This window comes from Hyla sarda, chromosome 6 (assembly GCF_029499605.1).
Source record: "Hyla sarda isolate aHylSar1 chromosome 6, aHylSar1.hap1, whole genome shotgun sequence".
Classification (NCBI taxonomy): Eukaryota; Metazoa; Chordata; class Amphibia; order Anura; family Hylidae; genus Hyla; species Hyla sarda.
In genome coordinates this window covers 6,587,594-6,608,172 of record NC_079194.1, presented here as the reverse complement: position 1 = coordinate 6,608,172, position 20,579 = coordinate 6,587,594, and the positions used below count along the sequence as shown (strand labels likewise).

The 20,579-nt window shown below is 51.9% G+C and overlaps 2 protein-coding genes across 2 annotated transcripts in view; both read right to left on the bottom strand.

Moving 5' to 3' along the window:
- BCAR3 (BCAR3 adaptor protein, NSP family member) overlaps nucleotides 1–20,579 on the bottom strand; it is a 144,841-nt gene that overhangs the window by 114,045 nt on the left and 10,217 nt on the right. The gene's annotated exons all lie outside the window — the stretch shown is intronic.
- LOC130276795 (major royal jelly protein 5-like) lies at nucleotides 19,230–19,973 on the bottom strand. Its single transcript, XM_056526675.1, has one exon. It carries the CDS (start codon nucleotides 19,971–19,973, stop codon nucleotides 19,230–19,232), a length of 744 nt encoding a protein of 247 aa, XP_056382650.1.

The following is a 20,579-nucleotide window of genomic DNA, read 5'->3' as shown; positions in this document are numbered from 1 at the left end:
CTGATCAGCGCATCCTGCAGACGAAAGGCGACCATGACACCCCCCACCCTGCACCCCGCCCCACTTATGTTACAGCTAAAACCTCTCAGATCTTCTCATCTAATACAGGAAGAGCTGATGGTGGTGACAGTATAGTCTGTAAGATAAAACGGGGGCCGAGCGCCCAACACGTGTCTGATGATCAACACAGCCGCCATACTGTGAGGGCCCCGCACTAGGGCTATGGGATCATCTGAACTGATAGGGGCCCCTGCTGGGGGCCTGATGTAAAGACTTAGACCAGGTTATCACCTGCACTAATGGGACTCCTCAGAAGGGCCAACACTTGCTGAGGGCCCCATGTAAAGACTATCTGATCATCTGGACTGATAGGGGCCCCTGAGAAGGGCCATTACCTGCTGAGGGCCCATGTAAGGACCATGTGATCAACAGCAGTTATAGGGACCCCTGAGAGGCCTTATTCCGACAAATAGTATAGGAGAGCGGTCTCCAAACTGTGGACCTCCAGATGTTGCAAAACAACAACCCCCAGCATGCTGGGGGTCGTTGTTTTGCAACATCTGGAGGTCCACAGTTTGGAGACCATACGAGTCTGATAATAACCTTTGTCTGGAGACATTTGACACATCACAAGGACGTCCTCTGATCCTTGAGACAACATGAGATAGTGAAGCACACGGAGATCTTGGCGTCCTTGGAGATTAGCCGCCTCTGGTTTTGTTTTTGGTGAAGCCTCCCCCATTCTTTACACTGCTCTCTATAACACCTCACATTCCATTCACATGGGTTACACCATCCATTGTTACGCCGAGCGCTCCGGGTCCCCGCTCCTCCCCGGAGCGCTCGCTACACTTCCCTCACTGCAGCGCCCCGGTCGGTTCCACGGACCCGGGGCGCTGCGTTACCACCTCCGGCCGGGATGCGATTCGCGATGCGGGTAGCGCCCGCTCGCGATGCGCACCCCGGCTCCCGTACCTGACTCGCTCCCCGTCAGTTCTGTCCCGGCGCGCGCGGCCCCGCTCCCTAGGGCGCGCGCGCGCCGGGTCTTTGCGATTTAAAGGGCCACTGCACCGCTGATTGGTGCAGTGGTTCCAATTAGTGTTTACACCTGTGCACTTCCCTATATCACCTCACTTCCCCTTCACTCCCTCGCCGGATCTTGTTGCCCTAGTGCCAGTGAAAGCGTTCCTTGTGTGTTCCTTGCCTGTGATTCCAGACCTTCTGCCGTTGCCCCTGACTACGATCCTTGCTGCCTGCCCCGACCTTCTGCTACGTCCGACCTTGCTTCTGTCTACTCCCTTGTACCGCGCCTATCTTCAGCAGCCAGAGAGGTTGAGCCGTTGCTAGGGGATACGACCTGGTCACTACCGCCGCAGCAAGACCATCCCGCTTTGCGGCGGGCTCTGGTGAAAACCAGTAGTGACTTAGAACCGATCCTCTAGCACGGTCCACGCCAATCCCTCTCTGGCACAGAGGATCCACCACCTGCCAGCCGGCATCGTGACAGTAGATCCGGCCATGGATTCCGCTGAAGTTCCTCTGCCAGTTGTCGCTGACCTCACCACGGTGGTCGCCCAGCAGTCACAACAGATAGCGCAACAAGGCCAACAGCTGTCTCAACTGACTGTTATGCTACAACAGTTACTACCACAGCTCCAGCAATCATCTCCTCCGCCAGCTCCTGTACCTCCTCCGCAGCGAGTGGCCGCTTCTGGAATACGACTATCCTTGCCGGATAAATTTGATGGGGACTCTAAGTTTTGCCGTGGCTTTCTTTCCCAATGTTCATTACACTTGGAGATGATGTCGGACCAGTTCCCCACTGAAAGGTCTAAGGTGGCTTTCGTAGTCAGCCTGCTGTCTGGAAAAGCCCTGGCTTGGGCCACACCGCTCTGGGACCGCAATGACCCCGTCACTGCCTCTGTACACTCCTTCTTCTCGGAAATTCGAAGTGTCTTTGAGGAACCTGCCCGAGCCTCTTCTGCTGAGACTGCCCTGTTGAACCTGGTCCAGGGTAATTCTTCCGTTGGCGAGTATGCCGTACAGTTCCGTACCCTTGCTTCAGAATTATCCTGGAATAATGAGGCACTCTGCGCGACCTTTAAAAAAGGCCTATCCAGCAACATTAAAGATGTTCTGGCCGCACGAGAAATCCCTGCTAACCTACATGAACTCATCCATCTTGCCACTCGCATTGACATGCGTTTTTCCGAACGGCGTCAGGAGCTCCGCCAGGATATGGACTCTGTTCGCACGAGGCGTTTCTTCTCCCCGGCTCCTCTCTCCTCTGGTCCCCTGCAACCTGTTCCTGTGCCTCCCGCCGTGGAGGCTATGCAGGTCGACCGGTCTCGCCTGACACCCCAAGAGAGGACACGACGCCGCATGGAGAATCTCTGCCTGTACTGTGCTAGTACCGAACACTTCCTGAAGGATTGTCCTATCCGTCCTCCCCGCCTGGAAAGACGTCCGCTGACTCCGCACAAAGGTGAGACAGTCCTTGATGTCTACTCTGCTTCTCCACGTCTTACTGTGCCTGTGCGGATGTCTGCCTCTGCCTTCTCCTTCTCTGCTGTGGCCTTCTTGGACTCTGGATCTGCAGGAAATTTTATCTTGGCCTCTCTCGTCAACAGGTTCAACATCCCGGTGACCAGTCTCGCCAGACCCCTCTACATCAATTGTGTAAACAATGAAAGATTGGACTGTACTATACGTTTCCGCACGGAGCCCCTTCTAATGCGCATCGGATCTCATCACGAGAGGATTGAACTGTTGGTCCTCCCCAATTGCACTTCTGAAATCCTTCTTGGACTTCCCTGGCTTCAACTCCATTCCCCAATCCTGGATTGGTCCACTGGGGAGATCAAGAGTTGGGGGCCCTCTTGTTCCAAGGACTGCTTAAAACCGGTTCCCAGTAAACCTTGCCGTGTCCCTGTGCTTCCTCATGTAACCGGTCTCCCTAAGGCCTATATGGACTTTGCGGACGTTTTTTGCAAAAAACAAGCTGAGACTCTACCTCCTCACAGGCCTTATGATTGTCCCATTGACCTCCTCCCGGGCACTACTCCACCCCGGGGCAGAATCTATCCTCTGTCCGTCCCAGAGACTCTTGCCATGTCTGAATACGTCCAAGAAAATTTAAAAAAGGGCTTTATCCGTAAATCCTCCTCTCCTGCCGGAGCCGGATTTTTCTTTGTGTCCAAAAAAGATGGCTCTCTACGTCCTTGCATTGACTACCGCGGTCTTAATAAAATCACGGTTAAGAACCGCTACCCCCTACCCCTCATCTCTGAACTCTTTGATCGTCTCCAAGGTGCCCATATTTTTACCAAACTGGACTTAAGAGGTGCTTATAATCTCATCCGCATCAGAGAGGGGGATGAATGGAAAACGGCATTTAACACCAGAGATGGACACTTTGAGTATCTGGTCATGCCCTTTGGTCTATGCAACGCCCCTGCCGTCTTCCAAGACTTTGTTAATGAAATTTTTCGTGATCTCCTATACTCCTGTGTTGTTGTATATCTGGACGATATCCTGATTTTTTCTGCCAATCTTGAAGAACACCGCCAGCATGTCCGTATGGTTCTTCAGAGACTTCGTGATAATCAACTCTATGCCAAAATAGAGAAATGTCTGTTTGAATGCCAATCTCTTCCTTTTCTAGGATACTTGGTCTCTGGCCAGGGACTACAAATGGACCCAGATAAACTCTCTGCCGTCTTAGATTGGCCACGCCCCTCCGGACTCCGTGCCATCCAACGTTTTTTGGGGTTCGCCAATTATTACAGGCAATTTATTCCACATTTTTCTACCATTGTGGCTCCTATTGTGGCTTTAACAAAAAAAAATGCCGATCCCAAGTCTTGGCCTCCTCAAGCGGAAGACGCCTTTAAACGACTCAAGTCTGCCTTTTCTTCGGCTCCCGTGCTCTCCAGACCTGACCCATCTAAACCCTTCCTATTGGAGGTTGATGCCTCCTCAGTGGGAGCTGGAGCTGTCCTTCTACAAAAAAACTCTTCCGGGCATGCTGTTACTTGTGGTTTTTTTTCCAGGACCTTCTCTCCGGCGGAGAGGAACTACTCCATCGGGGATCGAGAGCTTCTAGCCATTAAATTAGCACTTGAGGAATGGAGGCATCTGCTGGAGGGATCAAGATTTCCAGTTATTATTTACACCGATCACAAGAACCTCTCCTACCTCCAGTCTGCCCAACGGCTGAATCCTCGTCAGGCCAGGTGGTCTCTGTTCTTTGCCCGATTTAATTTTGAAATTCACTTTCGGCCTGCTGATAAGAACATTAGGGCCGATGCTCTCTCTCGTTCCTCAGATGCCTCTGAAATTGAACTCTCTCCTCAACACATCATTCCTCCTGACTGCCTGATTTCCACTTCTCCAGCCTCCATCAGACAAACTCCTCCAGGAAAGACCTTTGTTTCTCCACGCCAACGCCTCGGAATCCTCAAATGGGGTCACTCCTCCCATCTCGCAGGTCATGCGGGCATCAAGAAATCTGTGCAACTCATCTCTCGCTTCTATTGGTGGCCGACTCTAGAGACTGATGTGGTGGACTTTGTGCGAGCCTGCACTATCTGTGCCCGGGATAAGACTCCTCGCCAGAAGCCCGCTGGTTTTCTTCATCCTCTACCTGTCCCCGAACAACCTTGGTCTCTGATTGGTATGGATTTTATTACTGACTTACCCCCATCCCATGGCAACACTGTTATTTGGGTGGTCGTTGATCGATTTTCCAAAATGGCACATTTCATCCCTCTTCCTGGTCTTCCTTCAGCGCCTCAGTTGGCTAAACAATTTTTTGTACACATTTTTCGTCTTCACGGGTTGCCTACACAGATCGTCTCGGATAGAGGCGTCCAATTTGTGTCTAAATTCTGGAGGGCTCTCTGTAAACAACTCAAGATTAAATTAAATTTTTCTTCTGCATACCATCCTCAATCCAATGGACAAGTAGAGAGAATTAACCAGATCTTGGGTGACTATTTACGACATTTTGTTTCCTCCCGCCAGGATGACTGGGCAGATCTTCTACCTTGGGCCGAATTCTCGTATAATTTCAGAATCTCTGAATCTTCCTCCAAATCTCCGTTTTTCGTGGTGTACGGCCGTCACCCTCTTCCCCCCCTCCCTACCCCCTTGCCCTCTGGTCTGCCCGCTGTGGATGAAATTTCTCGTGATCTTTCCACCATATGGAAAGAGACCCAAAATTCTCTCTTACAGGCTTCTTCTCGCATGAAGAGATTCACAGATAAGAAAAGAAGAGCTCCTCCCATTTTTTCCCCTGGAGACAAGGTATGGCTCTCCGCTAAATATGTCCGTTTCCGTGTCCCGAGCTATAAGTTGGGACCACGCTATCTTGGTCCTTTTAAAGTTTTGTCTCAAATTAATCCTGTCTCTTACAAACTTCTTCTTCCTCCTTCTCTTCGTATCCCTAATGCCTTTCACGTCTCTCTTCTTAAACCTCTCATCCTCAACCGTTTTTCTCCTAAATCTGTTCCTCCCACTCCTGTTTCCGGCTCCTCGGACATCTTCTCTGTCAAAGAAATCTTGGCCTCTAAAAAAGTCAGAGGAAAAACTTTTTTTTTAGTGGATTGGGAGGGTTGTGGTCCAGAAGAGAGGTCCTGGGAACCTGAGGACAATATCCTGGACAAAAGTCTGATCCTCAGGTTCTCAGGCCCCAAGAAGAGGGGGAGACCCAAGGGGGGGGGTACTGTTACGCCGAGCGCTCCGGGTCCCCGCTCCTCCCCGGAGCGCTCGCTACACTTCCCTCACTGCAGCGCCCCGGTCGGTTCCACGGACCCGGGGCGCTGCGTTACCACCTCCGGCCGGGATGCGATTCGCGATGCGGGTAGCGCCCGCTCGCGATGCGCACCCCGGCTCCCGTACCTGACTCGCTCCCCGTCAGTTCTGTCCCGGCGCGCGCGGCCCCGCTCCCTAGGGCGCGCGCGCGCCGGGTCTTTGCGATTTAAAGGGCCACTGCACCGCTGATTGGTGCAGTGGTTCCAATTAGTGTTTACACCTGTGCACTTCCCTATATCACCTCACTTCCCCTTCACTCCCTCGCCGGATCTTGTTGCCCTAGTGCCAGTGAAAGCGTTCCTTGTGTGTTCCTTGCCTGTGATTCCAGACCTTCTGCCGTTGCCCCTGACTACGATCCTTGCTGCCTGCCCCGACCTTCTGCTACGTCCGACCTTGCTTCTGTCTACTCCCTTGTACCGCGCCTATCTTCAGCAGCCAGAGAGGTTGAGCCGTTGCTAGGGGATACGACCTGGTCACTACCGCCGCAGCAAGACCATCCCGCTTTGCGGCGGGCTCTGGTGAAAACCAGTAGTGACTTAGAACCGATCCTCTAGCACGGTCCACGCCAATCCCTCTCTGGCACAGAGGATCCACCACCTGCCAGCCGGCATCGTGACATCCATGCTGTGAACTGTCAGACCCTCCTGCCCCCTCCACATACACGTGTTACCGCCGCCCTGCTGGGGTCTTCAGTGACCTTCCCTTTCATGGTCTGTGCAGTGTTTATATGGGGGCTCTACAGGTGAATTGTGAAGGATGTTTTCCCATGGACATAGACAACATCCCCCCACACCCCAGTATGGGTGATGCAGTCTGTGGGTGATGTAGTCTATGGGTGGTGTAGTCTGTGGGTGGTGTAGACCGTGGGTGGTGTAGTCTGTGGGTAATGTAGTCTGTGGGTAATGTAGTCTGTGGGTAATGTAGTCTGTGGGTAATGTAGTCTGTGGGTAATGTAGTCTGTGGGTAATGTAGTCTGTGGGTAATGTAGTCTGTGGGTAATGTAGTCTGTGGGTAATGTAGTCTGTGGGTAATGTAGTCTGTGGGTAATGTAGTCTGTGGGTAATGTAGTCTGTGGGTAATGTAGTCTGTGGGTAATGTAGTCTGTGGGTAATGTAGTCTGTGGGTAATGTAGTCTGTGGGTAATGTAGTCTGTGGGTAATGTAGTCTGTGGGTAATGTAGTCTGTGGGTAATGTAGTCTGTGGGTAATGTAGTCTGTGGGTAATGTAGTCTGTGGGTAATGTAGTCTGTGGGTGGTGTAGTCTGTGGGTGGTGTAGTCTGTGAGTGGTGTAGTCTGTGGGTGGTGTAGTCTATGGGTGGTGTAGTCTATGGGTGATGTAGTCTATGGGTGATGTAGTCTATGGGTGATGTAGTCTATGGGTGATGTAGTCTATGGGTGATGTTGAGCAATATGTTGCAATACACTTTTCAGACATTCAAACATACTTGACAGTAGTGATGTGTTTAGCCCCTGTAAGTGCACGCTCGGCTCAACTGAGCAGACTGAGCGCAGATTTTTCCAAAATTCACAATCAAATCTTATGGTTGCAGATCTACCTGCAGATTTTAGTCAGAGCAGCTGAGGACATTTTCTGCAGCCATTATTCCCCCTGTGTGAACATACCCTGAAAGGTTATATTTTTAGAGAGTAAATATAGAATTATTGTGTGTAATGTGTCACATCCTCCAACATAGAGAAATGAGAAGAGACTGCAGACAGAAGGCTGTGAGCCTGATATAGAGACTACAGACAGGAGGCCGTGAACCTGATATAGAGACTACAGACAGGAGGCTGTGAGCCTGATATAGAGACTGCAGACAGGAGGCTGTGAGCCTGATATAGAGACTGCTGACAGAAGGCTCTGAGCCTGATATAAAGACTGCAGACAAGAGGCTGTGAGCCTGATATAGAGACTGCAGACAGGAGGCTGTGAGCCTGATATAGAGACTGCAGACAGGAGGCTGTGAGCCTGATATAAAGACTGCAGACAGGAGGCTGTGAGCCTGATATAGAGACTGCAGACAGGAGGCCGTGAACCTGATAAAGAGACTACAGACAGGAGGCTGTGAGCCTGATATAGAGACTGCAGACAGGAGGCTGTGAGCCTGATATAGAGACTGCAGACAGGAGGCTGTGAGCCTGATATAAAGACTGCAGACAGGAGGCTGTGAGCCTGATATAAAGACTGCAGACAGGAGGCTGTGAGCCTGATATAGAGACTGCAGACAGGAGGCCGTGAACCTGATAAAGAGACTACAGACAGGAGGCTGTGAGCCTGATATAGAGACTGCAGACAGGAGGCTGTGAGCCTGATATAGAGACTGCAGACAGGAGGCTGTGAGCCTGATATAGAGACTGCAGACAGGAGGCTGTGAGCCTGATATAAAGACTGCAGACAGGAGGCTGTGAGCCTGATATAAAGACTGCAGACAGGAGGCTGTGAGCCTGATATAAAGACTGCAGACAGGAGGCTGTGAGCCTGATATAAAGACTGCAGACAGGAGGCTGTGAGCCTGATATAAAGACTGCAGACAGGAGGCTGTGAGCCTGATATAGAGACTGCAGACAGGAGGCTGTGAACCTGATATAGAGACTGCAGACAGGAGGCTGTGAGCCCGATATAAAGACTGCAGACAGGAGGCTCTGAGCCTGATATAGAGACTGCAGACAGGAGGCTGTGAACCTGATATAAAGACTGCAGACAAGAGGCTATGAGCCTGATATAAAGACTGCAGACAGGAGGCTGTGAGCCTGATATAAAGACTGCAGACAAGAGGCTGTGAACCTGATATAGAGACTGCAGACAAGAGGCTGTGAGCCCGATATAGAGACTGCAGAAAGGAGGCTGTGAGCCTGATATAAAGACTACAGACAAGAGGCTGTGAGCCTGATATAGAGACTGCAGACAGGAGGCTGTGAGCCTGATATAAAGACTGCAGACAAGAGGCTGTGAGCCTGATATAGAGACTGCAGACAGGAGGCTGTGAGCCTGATATAAAGACTGCAGACAGGAGGCTGTGAGCCTGATATAAAGACTGCAGACAGGAGGCTGTGAACCTGATATAGAGACTGCAGACAGGAGGCTGTGAGCCTGATATAAAGACTGCAGACAGGAGGCTGTGAGCCTGATATAAAGACTGCAGACAGGAGGCTATGAGCCTGATATAGAGACTGCAGACAGGAGACTGTGAGCCTGATATAAAGACTGCAGAAAGGAGGCTGTGAGCCTGATATAGAGACTGCAGACAGGAGGCTGTGAGCCTGATATAAAGACTGCAGACAGGAGGCTGTGAGCCTGATATAAAGACTGCAGACAAGAGGCTGTGAGCCTGATATAGAGACTGCAGACAGGAGGCTGTGAGCCTGATATAAAGACTGCAGACAGGAGGCTGTGAACCTGATATAAAGACTGCAGACAAGAGGCTATGAGCCTGATATAGAGACTGCTGACAGGAGGCTCTGAGCCTGATATAAAGACTGCAGACAGGAGGCTGTGAGCCTGATATAGAGACTGCAGACAGGAGGCTGTGAACCTGATATAGAGACTGCTGACAGGAGGCTCTGAGCCTGATATAAAGACTGCAGACAGGAGGCTGTGAGCCTGATATAGAGACTGCAGACAGGAGGCTATGAGCCTGATATAGAGACTGCAGACAAAAGGCTATGAGCCTGATATAAAGACTGCAGACAGGAGGCTGTGAACCTGATATAGATACTGCAGACAGGAGGCTGTGAGCCTGATATAAAGACTGCAGACAGGAGGCTATGAACCTGATATAAAGACTGCAGACAGGAGGCTGTGAGCCTGATATAGAGACTGCAGACAAGAGGCTATGAGCCTGATATAGAGACTGCAGACAAGAGGCTCTGAGCCTGATATAAAGACTGCAGACAGGAGGCTGTAAGCCTGATATAGAGACTGCAGAGAGGAGGCTATGAGCCTGATATAGAGACTGCAGACAGGAGGCTCTGAGCCTGATATAGAGATTGCAGACAGGAGGCTGTGAGCCTGATAAAGAGACTGCAGACAGGAGGCTGTGAACCTGATATAAAGACTGCAGACAGGAGGCTGTGAACCTGATATAAAGACTGCAGACAGGAGGCTGTGAGCCTGATATAAAGACTGCAGACAGGAGGCTGTGAACCTGATATAGAGACTGCAGACAGGAGGCTGTGAGCCTGATATAGAAACTGCAGACAAGAGGCTGTGAGCCTGATATAGAGACTGCAGACAGGAGGCTGTGAGCCTGATATAGGGACTGCAGACAGGAGGCTGTGAGCCTGATATAGAGACTGCAGACAGGAGGCTGTGAGCCTGATATAGAGACTGCAGACAGGAGGCTGTGAGCCTGATATAGGGACTGCAGACAGGAGGCTGTGAGCCTGATATAGGGACTGCAGACAGGAGGCTGTGAACCTGATATAGAGACTGCAGACAGGAGGCCGTGAGCCTGATATAAAGACTGCAGACAAGAGGCTGTGAGCCTGATATAAAGACTGCAGACAGGAGGCTGTGAGCCTGATATAAAGACTGCAGACAAGAGGCTATGAGCCCGATATAGAGACTGCAGACAGGAGGCTGTGAGCCCGATATAGAGACTGCAGACAAGAGGCTATGAGCCTGATATAAAGACTGCAGACAGGAGGCTGTGAGCCTGATATAGAGACTGCAGACAGGAGGCTGTGAGCCTGATATAGAGACTGCAGACAAGAGGCTGTGAACCTGATATAAAGACTGCAGACAGGAGGCTGTGAGCCTGATATAGAGACTGCAGACAGGAGGCTGTGAACCTGATATAGAGACTGCAGACAGGAGGCTGTGAGCCTGATATAAAGACTGCAGACAGGAGGCTGTGAGCCTGATATAGAGACTGCAGACAGGAGGCTGTGAGCCCGATATAGAGACTGCAGACAAGAGGCTATGAGCCTGATATAAAGACTGCAGACAGGAGGCTGTGAGCCTGATATAGAGACTGCAGACAGGAGGCTGTGAACCTGATATAAAGACTGCAGACAGGAGGCTGTGAGCCTGATATAAAGACTGCAGACAGGAGGCTGTGAGCCTGATATAGAGACTGCAGACAGGAGGCTGTGAACCTGATATAAAGACTGCAGACAGGAGGCTGTGAACCTGATATAGAGACTGCAGACAGGAGGCTGTGTGCCTGATATAAAGACTGCAGACAGGAGGCTGTGAGCCTGATATAGAGACTGCAGACAGGAGGCTGTGAGCCTGATATAGAGACTGCAGACAAGAGGCTGTGAACCTGATATAAAGACTGCAGACAGGAGGCTGTGAGCCTGATATAAAGACTGCAGACAGGAGGCTGTGAGCCTGATATAAAGACTGCAGACAGGAGGCTGTGAGCCTGATATAGAGACTGCAGACAGGAGGCTGTGAGCCTGATATAGAAACTGCAGACAGGAGGCTGTGAGCCTGATATAGAGACTGCAGACAGGAGGCTGTGAGCCTGATATAAAGACTGCAGACAGGAGGCTGTGAGCCTGATATAGAGACTGCAGACAGGAGGCTGTGAACCTGATATAAAGACTGCAGACAGGAGGCTGTGAACCTGATATAAAGACTGCAGACAGGAGGCTGTGAACCTGATATAAAGACTGCAGACAGGAGGCTGTGAACCTGATATAAAGACTGCAGACAGGAGACTGTGAGCCTGATATAGAGACTGCAGACAGGAGGCTGTGAGCCTGATATAGAGACTACAGACAGGAGACTGTGAGCCTGATATAAAGACTGCAGACAGGAGGCTGTGAACCTGATATAGAGACTGCAGACAGGAGGCTGTGAGCCTGATATAAAGACTGCAGACAGGAGGCTGTGAGCCTGATATAGAGACTGCAGACAGGAGGCTGTGAGCCTGATATAGAGACTGCAGACAGGAGGCTGTGAGCCTGATATAGAGACTGCAGACAGGAGGCTGTGAACCTGATATAGAGACTACAGACAGGAGACTGTGAGCCTGATATAAAGACTGCAGACAGGAGGCTGTGAACCTGATATAGAGACTGCAGACAGGAGGCTGTGAGCCTGATATAGAGACTGCAGACAGGAGGCTGTGAGCCTGATATAGAGACTGCAGACAGGAGGCTGTGAGCCTGATATAGAGACTACAGACAGGAGGCTGTGAGCCTGATATAGAGACTGCAGACAGGAGGCTGTGAGCCTGATATAGAGACTGCAGACAGGAGGCTGTGAGCCTGATATAGAGACTGCAGACAGGAGGCTGTGAGCCTGATATAAAGACTGCAGACAGGAGGCTGTGAACCTGATATAGAGACTGCAGACAGGAGGCTGTGAACCTGATATAGAGACTGCAGACAGGAGGCTGTGAACCTGATATAAAGACTGCAGACAGGAGGCTGTGAACCTGATATAGAGACTGCAGACAGGAGGCTGTGAGCCTGATATAAAGACTGCAGACAGGAGGCTGTGAGCCTGATATAGAGACTGCAGACAGGAGGCTGTGAACCTGATATAAAGACTGCAGACAGGAGACTGTGAGCCTGATATAGAGACTGCAGACAGGAGGCTGTGAGCCTGATATAGAGACTACTGACAGGAGACTGTGAGCCTGATATAAAGACTGCAGACAGGAGGCTGTGAACCTGATATAGAGACTGCAGACAGGAGGCTGTGAGCCCGATATAGAGACTGCAGACAGGAGGCTGTGAGCCTGATATAAAGACTGCAGACAGGAGGCTGTGAGCCTGATAGCAGGGGCCACGGGGGTATCTGCATGTATGGAAGGTCCTGCACACCATCCCACAATGATTTCTAATGGGAACAGAGAGGAGCTGAATCGATTCAATATCAATCAAATTTGTCCTGAATTTCACAAGAATTTATAGTTTTTTGCAATGTGAAACCTTTGGTATTTGTTTGGGATGAATAATTAATATGGTGGCTGCTACTACCACCCCCTCTGTCACTACTACTACTACTACCCCCTCTGTCACTACTACTACTACTACTACTACCCCCTCTGTCACTACTACTACTACTACCACCCCCTCTGTCACTACTACTACTACTACTACCCCCTCCGTCACTACTACTACTACTACTACTACCCCCTCTGTCACTACTACTACTACTACCCCCTCTGTCACTACTACTACTACTACTACTACCCCCTCTGTCACTACTACTACTACTACTACCCCCTCTGTCACCACTACTACTACTACTACTACTACCCCCTCTGTCACTACTACTACTACTGCTCCCTCTGTCACTACTACTACTGCTCCCTCTGTCACTACTACTACTACTACTACCCCCTCTGTCACTACTACTACTACTACTACCCCCTCTGTCACTACTACTACTACTACTACTACCCCCTCTGTCACTACTACTACTACTACTACTACCACCCCCTCTGTCACTACTACTACTACTACTACTACCACCCCCTCTGTCGCTACTGCTACCCCTTTTATCACTACTACTACCCCTTCTATCACTCCTACTACCCTTCCTGAACTCCTACTACTACCCCTGCTGTCACTACTACTACTAACCCTGCTGTTACTAATACTACTACCCCTGCTGTTACTAATACTACTACCCCTGCTGTCACTACTACTACTACCCCTGCTGTTACTAATGCTACTACCCCTGCTGTCACTACTACTACTACCCCTGCTGTTACTAATACTACTACCCCTGCTGTTACTAATACTACTACCCCAGCTGTCACTACTACTACCCCTGCTGTCACTAATACTACTACCCCTGCTGTCACTAATACTACAACCCCTGCTGTCACTGCTACTACCCCAGTTGTCACTAATACTACTACCCCAGCTGTCACTAATACTACTACCCCAGCTGTCACTAATACTACTACCCCAGCTGTCACTAATACTACTACCCCTGTTGTTACTAATACTACTACCCCTGCTGTCACTACTACTACCCCTGCTGTTACTAATACTACTACCCCTGCTGTCACTACTACTACCCCAGCTGTCACTAATACTACTACCCCTGCTGTCACTACTACTACCCCAGCTGTCACTAATACTACTACCCCTGCTGTCACTACTACTACCCCAGCTGTCACTAATACTACTACCCCTGCTGTTACTAATTCTACTACCCCTGCTGTCACTACTATTACCCCTGCTGTCACTAATACTACTACCCCTGCTGTCACTAATACTACTACCCCTGCTGTCACTACAACTACCCCTGCTGTCATTACTACTACCCCAGCTGTCACTACTACCCCTGCTGTCACTACTACTACCCCTGCTGTCACTACTACTACTACCCCTGCTGTCATTACTACTACCCCAGCTGTCACTACTACTACCCCTGCTGTCACTACTACTACCCCTGCTGTCATTACTACCCCTGCTGTCATTACTACCCCTGCTGTCATTACTACCCCTGCTGTCATTACTACCCCTGCTGTCACTACTACCTCTGCTGTCACTACTACTACCCCTGCCCTCCACACTGCGGACATTCCTCTTCTAGCTGCCTCCAATTCATCTCAATGGGATTCTGCTGCTCAGTTCATACATTTTGTAGGAATTTGATTTGCTGAAATATTTATGTTTGTTCTTTCATCGGAATTTGCCTGGAAAAGCCCATTAGTCAATGGGACTTTGAAATTTAGGAGTAAAGTTAGGCACCATATTGCATGCGAAATTTACACCATTTCTGGGCAGCACAGACCCACTGAGTCTCGGTGGATTAGAGCCTCCCAACAATTTTGCTTATTTTGTGTGGAGTTTGCCTGGCATGCTGGGAGTTGTAGTTTTGCAACAGCTGGAGGCACCCTAGTTGGGAAACCCTGTGCTACATAGACAATTTCAGCTCTGCTCCATCTAGACATGAGGCTGGTTTTGTGCCAGTGATGTTTGCTGGGAACAATGTTGCAACCAGTGTGACCAAATGGGAGACACAAGGTTCCATTCATGTCAGAAGAACAATGCCAGGGAACAATGTGGCGCAGACATTCAGATGCAGCCTACTTGTCCGGGCGGCTCTTACAAGGAGGGCGAGTGGAATGTGCGTCTCCTCCAACTGTCTCCCAACTGCGGAGCAGCGAGACCCCCATCAGAGACCCCGACAGCCAACAATACGCCAGATGGCCACAGCAATGCCACAAACTTCAGATTCATTAATAGTACAAAGGGGCATGTGAGCTCCCAGACGGGCACTAAAGCCTCGCCACTCCGGGGTAACAGAGTTTCCTCTGTCCTGGCAGAGATATACACGTGTGCCCATGGTGGAGGATCACAGGCCCCCTCTGTCCTGGCAGAGATATACACGTGTGCCCATGGTGGAGGATCACAGGCCCCCTCTGTCCTGGCAGAGATATACACGTGTGCCCATGGTGGAGGATCACAGGCCCCCTCTGTCCTGGCAGAGATATACACGTGTGCCCATGGTGGAGGATCACAGGCCCCCTCTGTCCTGGCAGAGATATACACGTGTGCCCATGGTGGAGGATCACAGGCCCCCTCTGTCCTGGCAGAGATATACACGTGTGCCCATGGTGGAGGATCACAGGCCCCCTCTGTCCTGGCAGAGATATACACGTGTGCCCATGGTTGGAGGATCACAGGCCCCCTCTGTCCTGGCAGGGATATACACGTGTGCCCATGGTGGAGGATCACAGGCCCCCTCTGTCCTGGCAGACATATACACGTGTGCCCATGGTGGAGGATCACAGGCCGTCTCTGTCCTGGCAGAGATATACACGTGTGCCCATGGTTGGAGGATCACAGGCCCCCTCTTTCCTGGCAGAGATATACACGTGTGCCCATGGTGGAGGATCACAGGCCCCCTCTGTCCTGGCAGAGATATACACGTGTGCCCATGGTGGAGGATCACAGGCCCCCTCTGTCCTGGCAGAGATATACACGTGTGCCCATGGTGGAGGATCACAGGCCCCCTCTGTCCTGGCAGAGATATACACGTGTGCCCATGGTGGAGGATCACAGGAGCCCTCTGTCCTGGCAGAGATATACACGTGTGCCCATGGTGGAGGATCACAGCCCCCCTCTTTCCTGGCAGAGATATACACGTGTGCCCATGGTGGAGGATCACAGGCCTCCTCTGTCCTGGCAGAGATATACACGTGTGTCCATGGTGGAGAATCACAGGCCGCCTCTGTCCTGGCAGATATATACACGTGTGCCCATGGTGGAGGATCACAGGCCCCCTCTGTCCTGACAGAGATATACACGTGTGCCCATGGTGGAGGATCACAGGCCCCCTCTGTCCTGACAGAGATATACACGTGTGCCCATGGTGGAGGATCACAGGCCCCCTCTGTCCTGGCAGAGATATACACGTGTGCCCATGGTGGAGGATCACAGGCCTCCTCTGTCCTGGCAGAGATATACACGTGTGCCCATGGTGGAGGATCACAGGCCCCCTCTGTCCTGGCAGAGATATACACGTGTGCCCATGGTGGAGGATCACAGGCCCCCTCTGTCCTGGCAGAAATATACACGTGTGCCCATGGTGGAGGATCACAGGCCCCCTCTGTCCTGGCAGAGATATACACGTGTGCCCATGGTGGAGGATCACAGGCCCCCTCTGTCCTGGCAGAAATATACACGTGTGCCCATGGTGGAGGATCACAGGCCCCCTCTGTCCTGGCAGAGATATACACGTGTGCCAATGGTGGAGGATCACAGGCCCCCTCTGTCCTGGCAGAGATATACACGTGTGCCAATGGTGGAGGATCACAGGCCCCCTCTGTCCTGGCAGAGATATACACGTGTGCCCATGGTGGAGGATCACAGGCCCCCTCTGTCCTGGCAGAGATATACACGTGTGCCCATGGTGGAGGATCACAGGCCCCCTCTGTCCTGGCAGAGATATACACGTGTGCCCATGGTGGAGGATCACAGGCCCCCTCTGTCCTGGCAGAGATATACACGTGTGCCCATGGTGGAGGATCACAGGCCCCCTCTGTCCTGGCAGAGATATACACGTGTGCCCATGGTTGGAGGATCACAGGCCCCCTCTGTCCTGGCAGGGATATACACGTGTGCCCATGGTGGAGGATCACAGGCCCCCTCTGTCCTGGCAGACATATACACGTGTGCCCATGGTGGAGGATCACAGGCCGTCTCTGTCCTGGCAGAGATATACACGTGTGCCCATGGTTGGAGGATCACAGGCCCCCTCTGTCCTGGCAGAGATATACACGTGTGCCCATGGTGGAGGATCACAGGCCCCCTCTGTCCTGGCAGAGATATACACGTGTGCCCATGGTGGAGGATCACAGGCCCCCTCTGTCCTGGCAGAGATATACACGTGTGCCCATGGTGGAGGATCACAGGCCCCCTCTGTCCTGGCAGAGATATACACGTGTGCCCATGGTGGAGGATCACAGGCCCCCTCTGTCCTGGCAGAGATATACACGTGTGCCCATGGTGGAGGATCACAGGAGCCCTCTGTCCTGGCAGAGATATACACGTGTGCCCATGGTGGAGGATCACAGGCCCCCTCTTTCCTGGCAGAGATATACACGTGTGCCCATGGTGGAGGATCACAGGCCTCCTCTGTCCTGGCAGAGATATACACGTGTGTCCATGGTGGAGAATCACAGGCCGCCTCTGTCCTGGCAGATATATACACGTGTGCCCATGGTGGAGGATCACAGGCCCCCTCTGTCCTGACAGAGATATACACGTGTGCCCATGGTGGAGGATCACAGGCCCCCTCTGTCCTGGCAGAGATATACACGTGTGCCCATGGTGGAGGATCACAGGCCTCCTCTGTCCTGGCAGAGATATACACGTGTGCCCATGGTGGAGGATCACAGGCCCCCTCTGTCCTGGCAGAGATATACACGTGTGCCCATGGTGGAGGATCACAGGCCCCCTCTGTCCTGGCAGAAATATACACGTGTGCCCATGGTGGAGGATCACAGGCCCCCTCTGTCCTGGCAGAGATATACACGTGTGCCCATGGTGGAGGATCACAGGCCCCCTCTGTCCTGGCAGAAATATACACGTGTGCCCATGGTGGAGGATCACAGGCCCCCTCTGTCCTGGCAGAGATATACACGTGTGCCAATGGTGGAGGATCACAGGCCCCCTCTGTCCTGGCAGAGATATACACGTGTGCCAATGGTGGAGGATCACAGGCCCCCTCTGTCCTGGCAGAGATATACACGTGTGCCCATGGTGGAGGATCACAGGCCCCCTCTGTCCTGGCAGAGATATACACGTGTGCCAATGGTGGAGGATCACAGGCCCCCTCTGTCCTGGCAGAGATATACACGTGTGCCAATGGTGGAGGATCACAGGCCCCCTCTGTCCTGGCAGAGATATACACGTGTGCCAATGGTGGAGGATCACAGGCCCCCATCATCTCATTTCTGAAGACTTATAATAATATTTGGTGTTTCTCATCGTTTCTTTGGTCCGTGAGTCGCCCTGTGTGCAGCGTCCGCTCATTGGGTTGTGGGTCACAGAACAACGGGGCAGAAAACAGCGAGAACCAATGGGAATTTACTATGAATATCCTAAACATCTCAAGCATAGATTCGGGGTGATCAATGGAGTCTGAGCGAACCCATAGAATCCGGGCGATCCACAGAATCCGGGCGATCCATAGAATCTGTGCAAAGCCATAGAATCTGGGCGATCAATAGAATCCGGGCGAACCATAGAATCCAGGCGATTCATAAAATCTGTGCAAAGTCATAGAATCCAGGCGATCCACAGAATCCGGGCGATCCACAGAATCCGGGCCATCCACACAATCCGGGCCATCCACACAATCCGGGCCATCCACACAATCCGGGCCATCCACACAATCCGGGCCATCCACACAATCCGGGCCATCCACACAATCCGGGCCATCCACACAATCCGGGCCATCCATACAATCCGGGCGATCCACAGAATCCGGGCGATCCACAGAATCCGGGCGATCCATACAATCCGGGCGATCCATACAATTCGGGCGATCCACAGAATCCGGGCGATCCACAGAATCCGGGCGATCCACAGAATCCGGGCGATCCATACAATCCGGGCGATCCACAGAATCCGGGCGATCCACCTAATCCGGGCGATCCACAGAATCCTGGCGATCCACAGAATCCTGGCGATGCATACAATCCTGGCGATCCATACAATCCTGGCGATGCGTACAATCCGGGCGATCCACAGAATCCGGGCGATCCACAAAATCCGGGCAATCCACAGAATCCGGGCGATCCACAGAATCCTGGCGATCCATACAATCCGGCCGATCCATACAATCCGGGCGATCCACAGAATCCGGGCGATCCACAGAATCCGGGCGATCCACAGAATCCGGGCGATCCACAGAATCCGGGCGATCCACAGAATCCGGGCGATCCACAGAATCCGGGCGATCCATAGAATTTGGGCGATCCACAGAATCAGGGTCGATCTATAGAATCCGGGCGATCCACAGAATCCGGGCGATCCATACAATCCGGGTGATCCACAGAATCCGGGCGATCCACAGAATCCGGGCGATCCATACAATCCGGGCGATCCACAGAATCCGGGCGATCCACAGAATCCGGGCGATCCACAGAATCCGGGCGATCCACAGAATCCTGGCGATCCATACAATCCTGGCGATCCATACAATCTGGGCGATCCATACAATCCGGGTGATCCACAGAATCCGGGCGATCCACAAAATCCGGGCAATCCACAGAATCCGGGCGGTCCACAGAATCCTGGCAATCCATACAATCCGGGCGATCCACAGAATCCGGGCGATCCACAGAATCCGGGCGATCCACAGAATCCGGGCGATCCACAGAATCCGGGCGATCCACAGAATCCGGGCGATCCATAGAATTTGGGCGATCCACAGAATCCGGGCGATCCACAGAATCCGGGCGATCCACAGAATCCGGGCGATCCACAGAATCCGGGCGATCCACAGAATCCTGGCGATCCATACAATCCTGGCGATCCATACAATCCAGGCGATCCATACAATCCGGGCGATCCACAGAATCCGGGCGATCCACAGAATCCGGGCGATCCACAGAATCCGGGCAATCCATAGAATCCGGGCGATCCACAGAATCCGGGCAATCCATAGAATCCGGGCGATTCATAGAATCCGGGCGATCTGTGTCATCAGGTTCAGGACCTAATAACATTTCTTTATTTCAGTGGCCGCAGTTGTTCACATTGCTGGAAATGTTATCACAGAATTCATGTGTCAATCGTCTCCCAAACCACAAAGTGGGGGACAAGCAGCGTCATCCAAGAGGCGCCGCTCATCAGGAATGTCAGGACTCTGCCGCACCTCGTACTCCACTTACAGATACTGAAGTGCATTACGGACGTGTGAATCATTACTGGGGGGTCAAATAAATGCAAAAACTAAACAAATATTTAAAAAAATTATATAATAGAAAAGAAAATCCTGTACGTGAGGTGATCGGCACCGTCCGCAGGTCTGAGGGGGGGGGGGGGGGGGATCTGTACGATCACGAGAATATACAGAAGGACGGAGGACGCAAAATGCTAAATGGTAAACTTCAAGTAACATGAAACCTCATCCGGTCTCTGATAATCCGGGGACTTACAGGTAACGACGCACCCAAGGCGCCAACACTGCGCTCTTTCTGTATCAATGTATTTGCAGAAGTTTTTTTGGAGCAACAAAACTAATTTATGCGCTGAAAAGATGTAGAAATGTCACCTCACCTGCCAAAAGTTAAAATTACATTCAAAAGTGGTTGTGGTCTGTGTGATGGGGA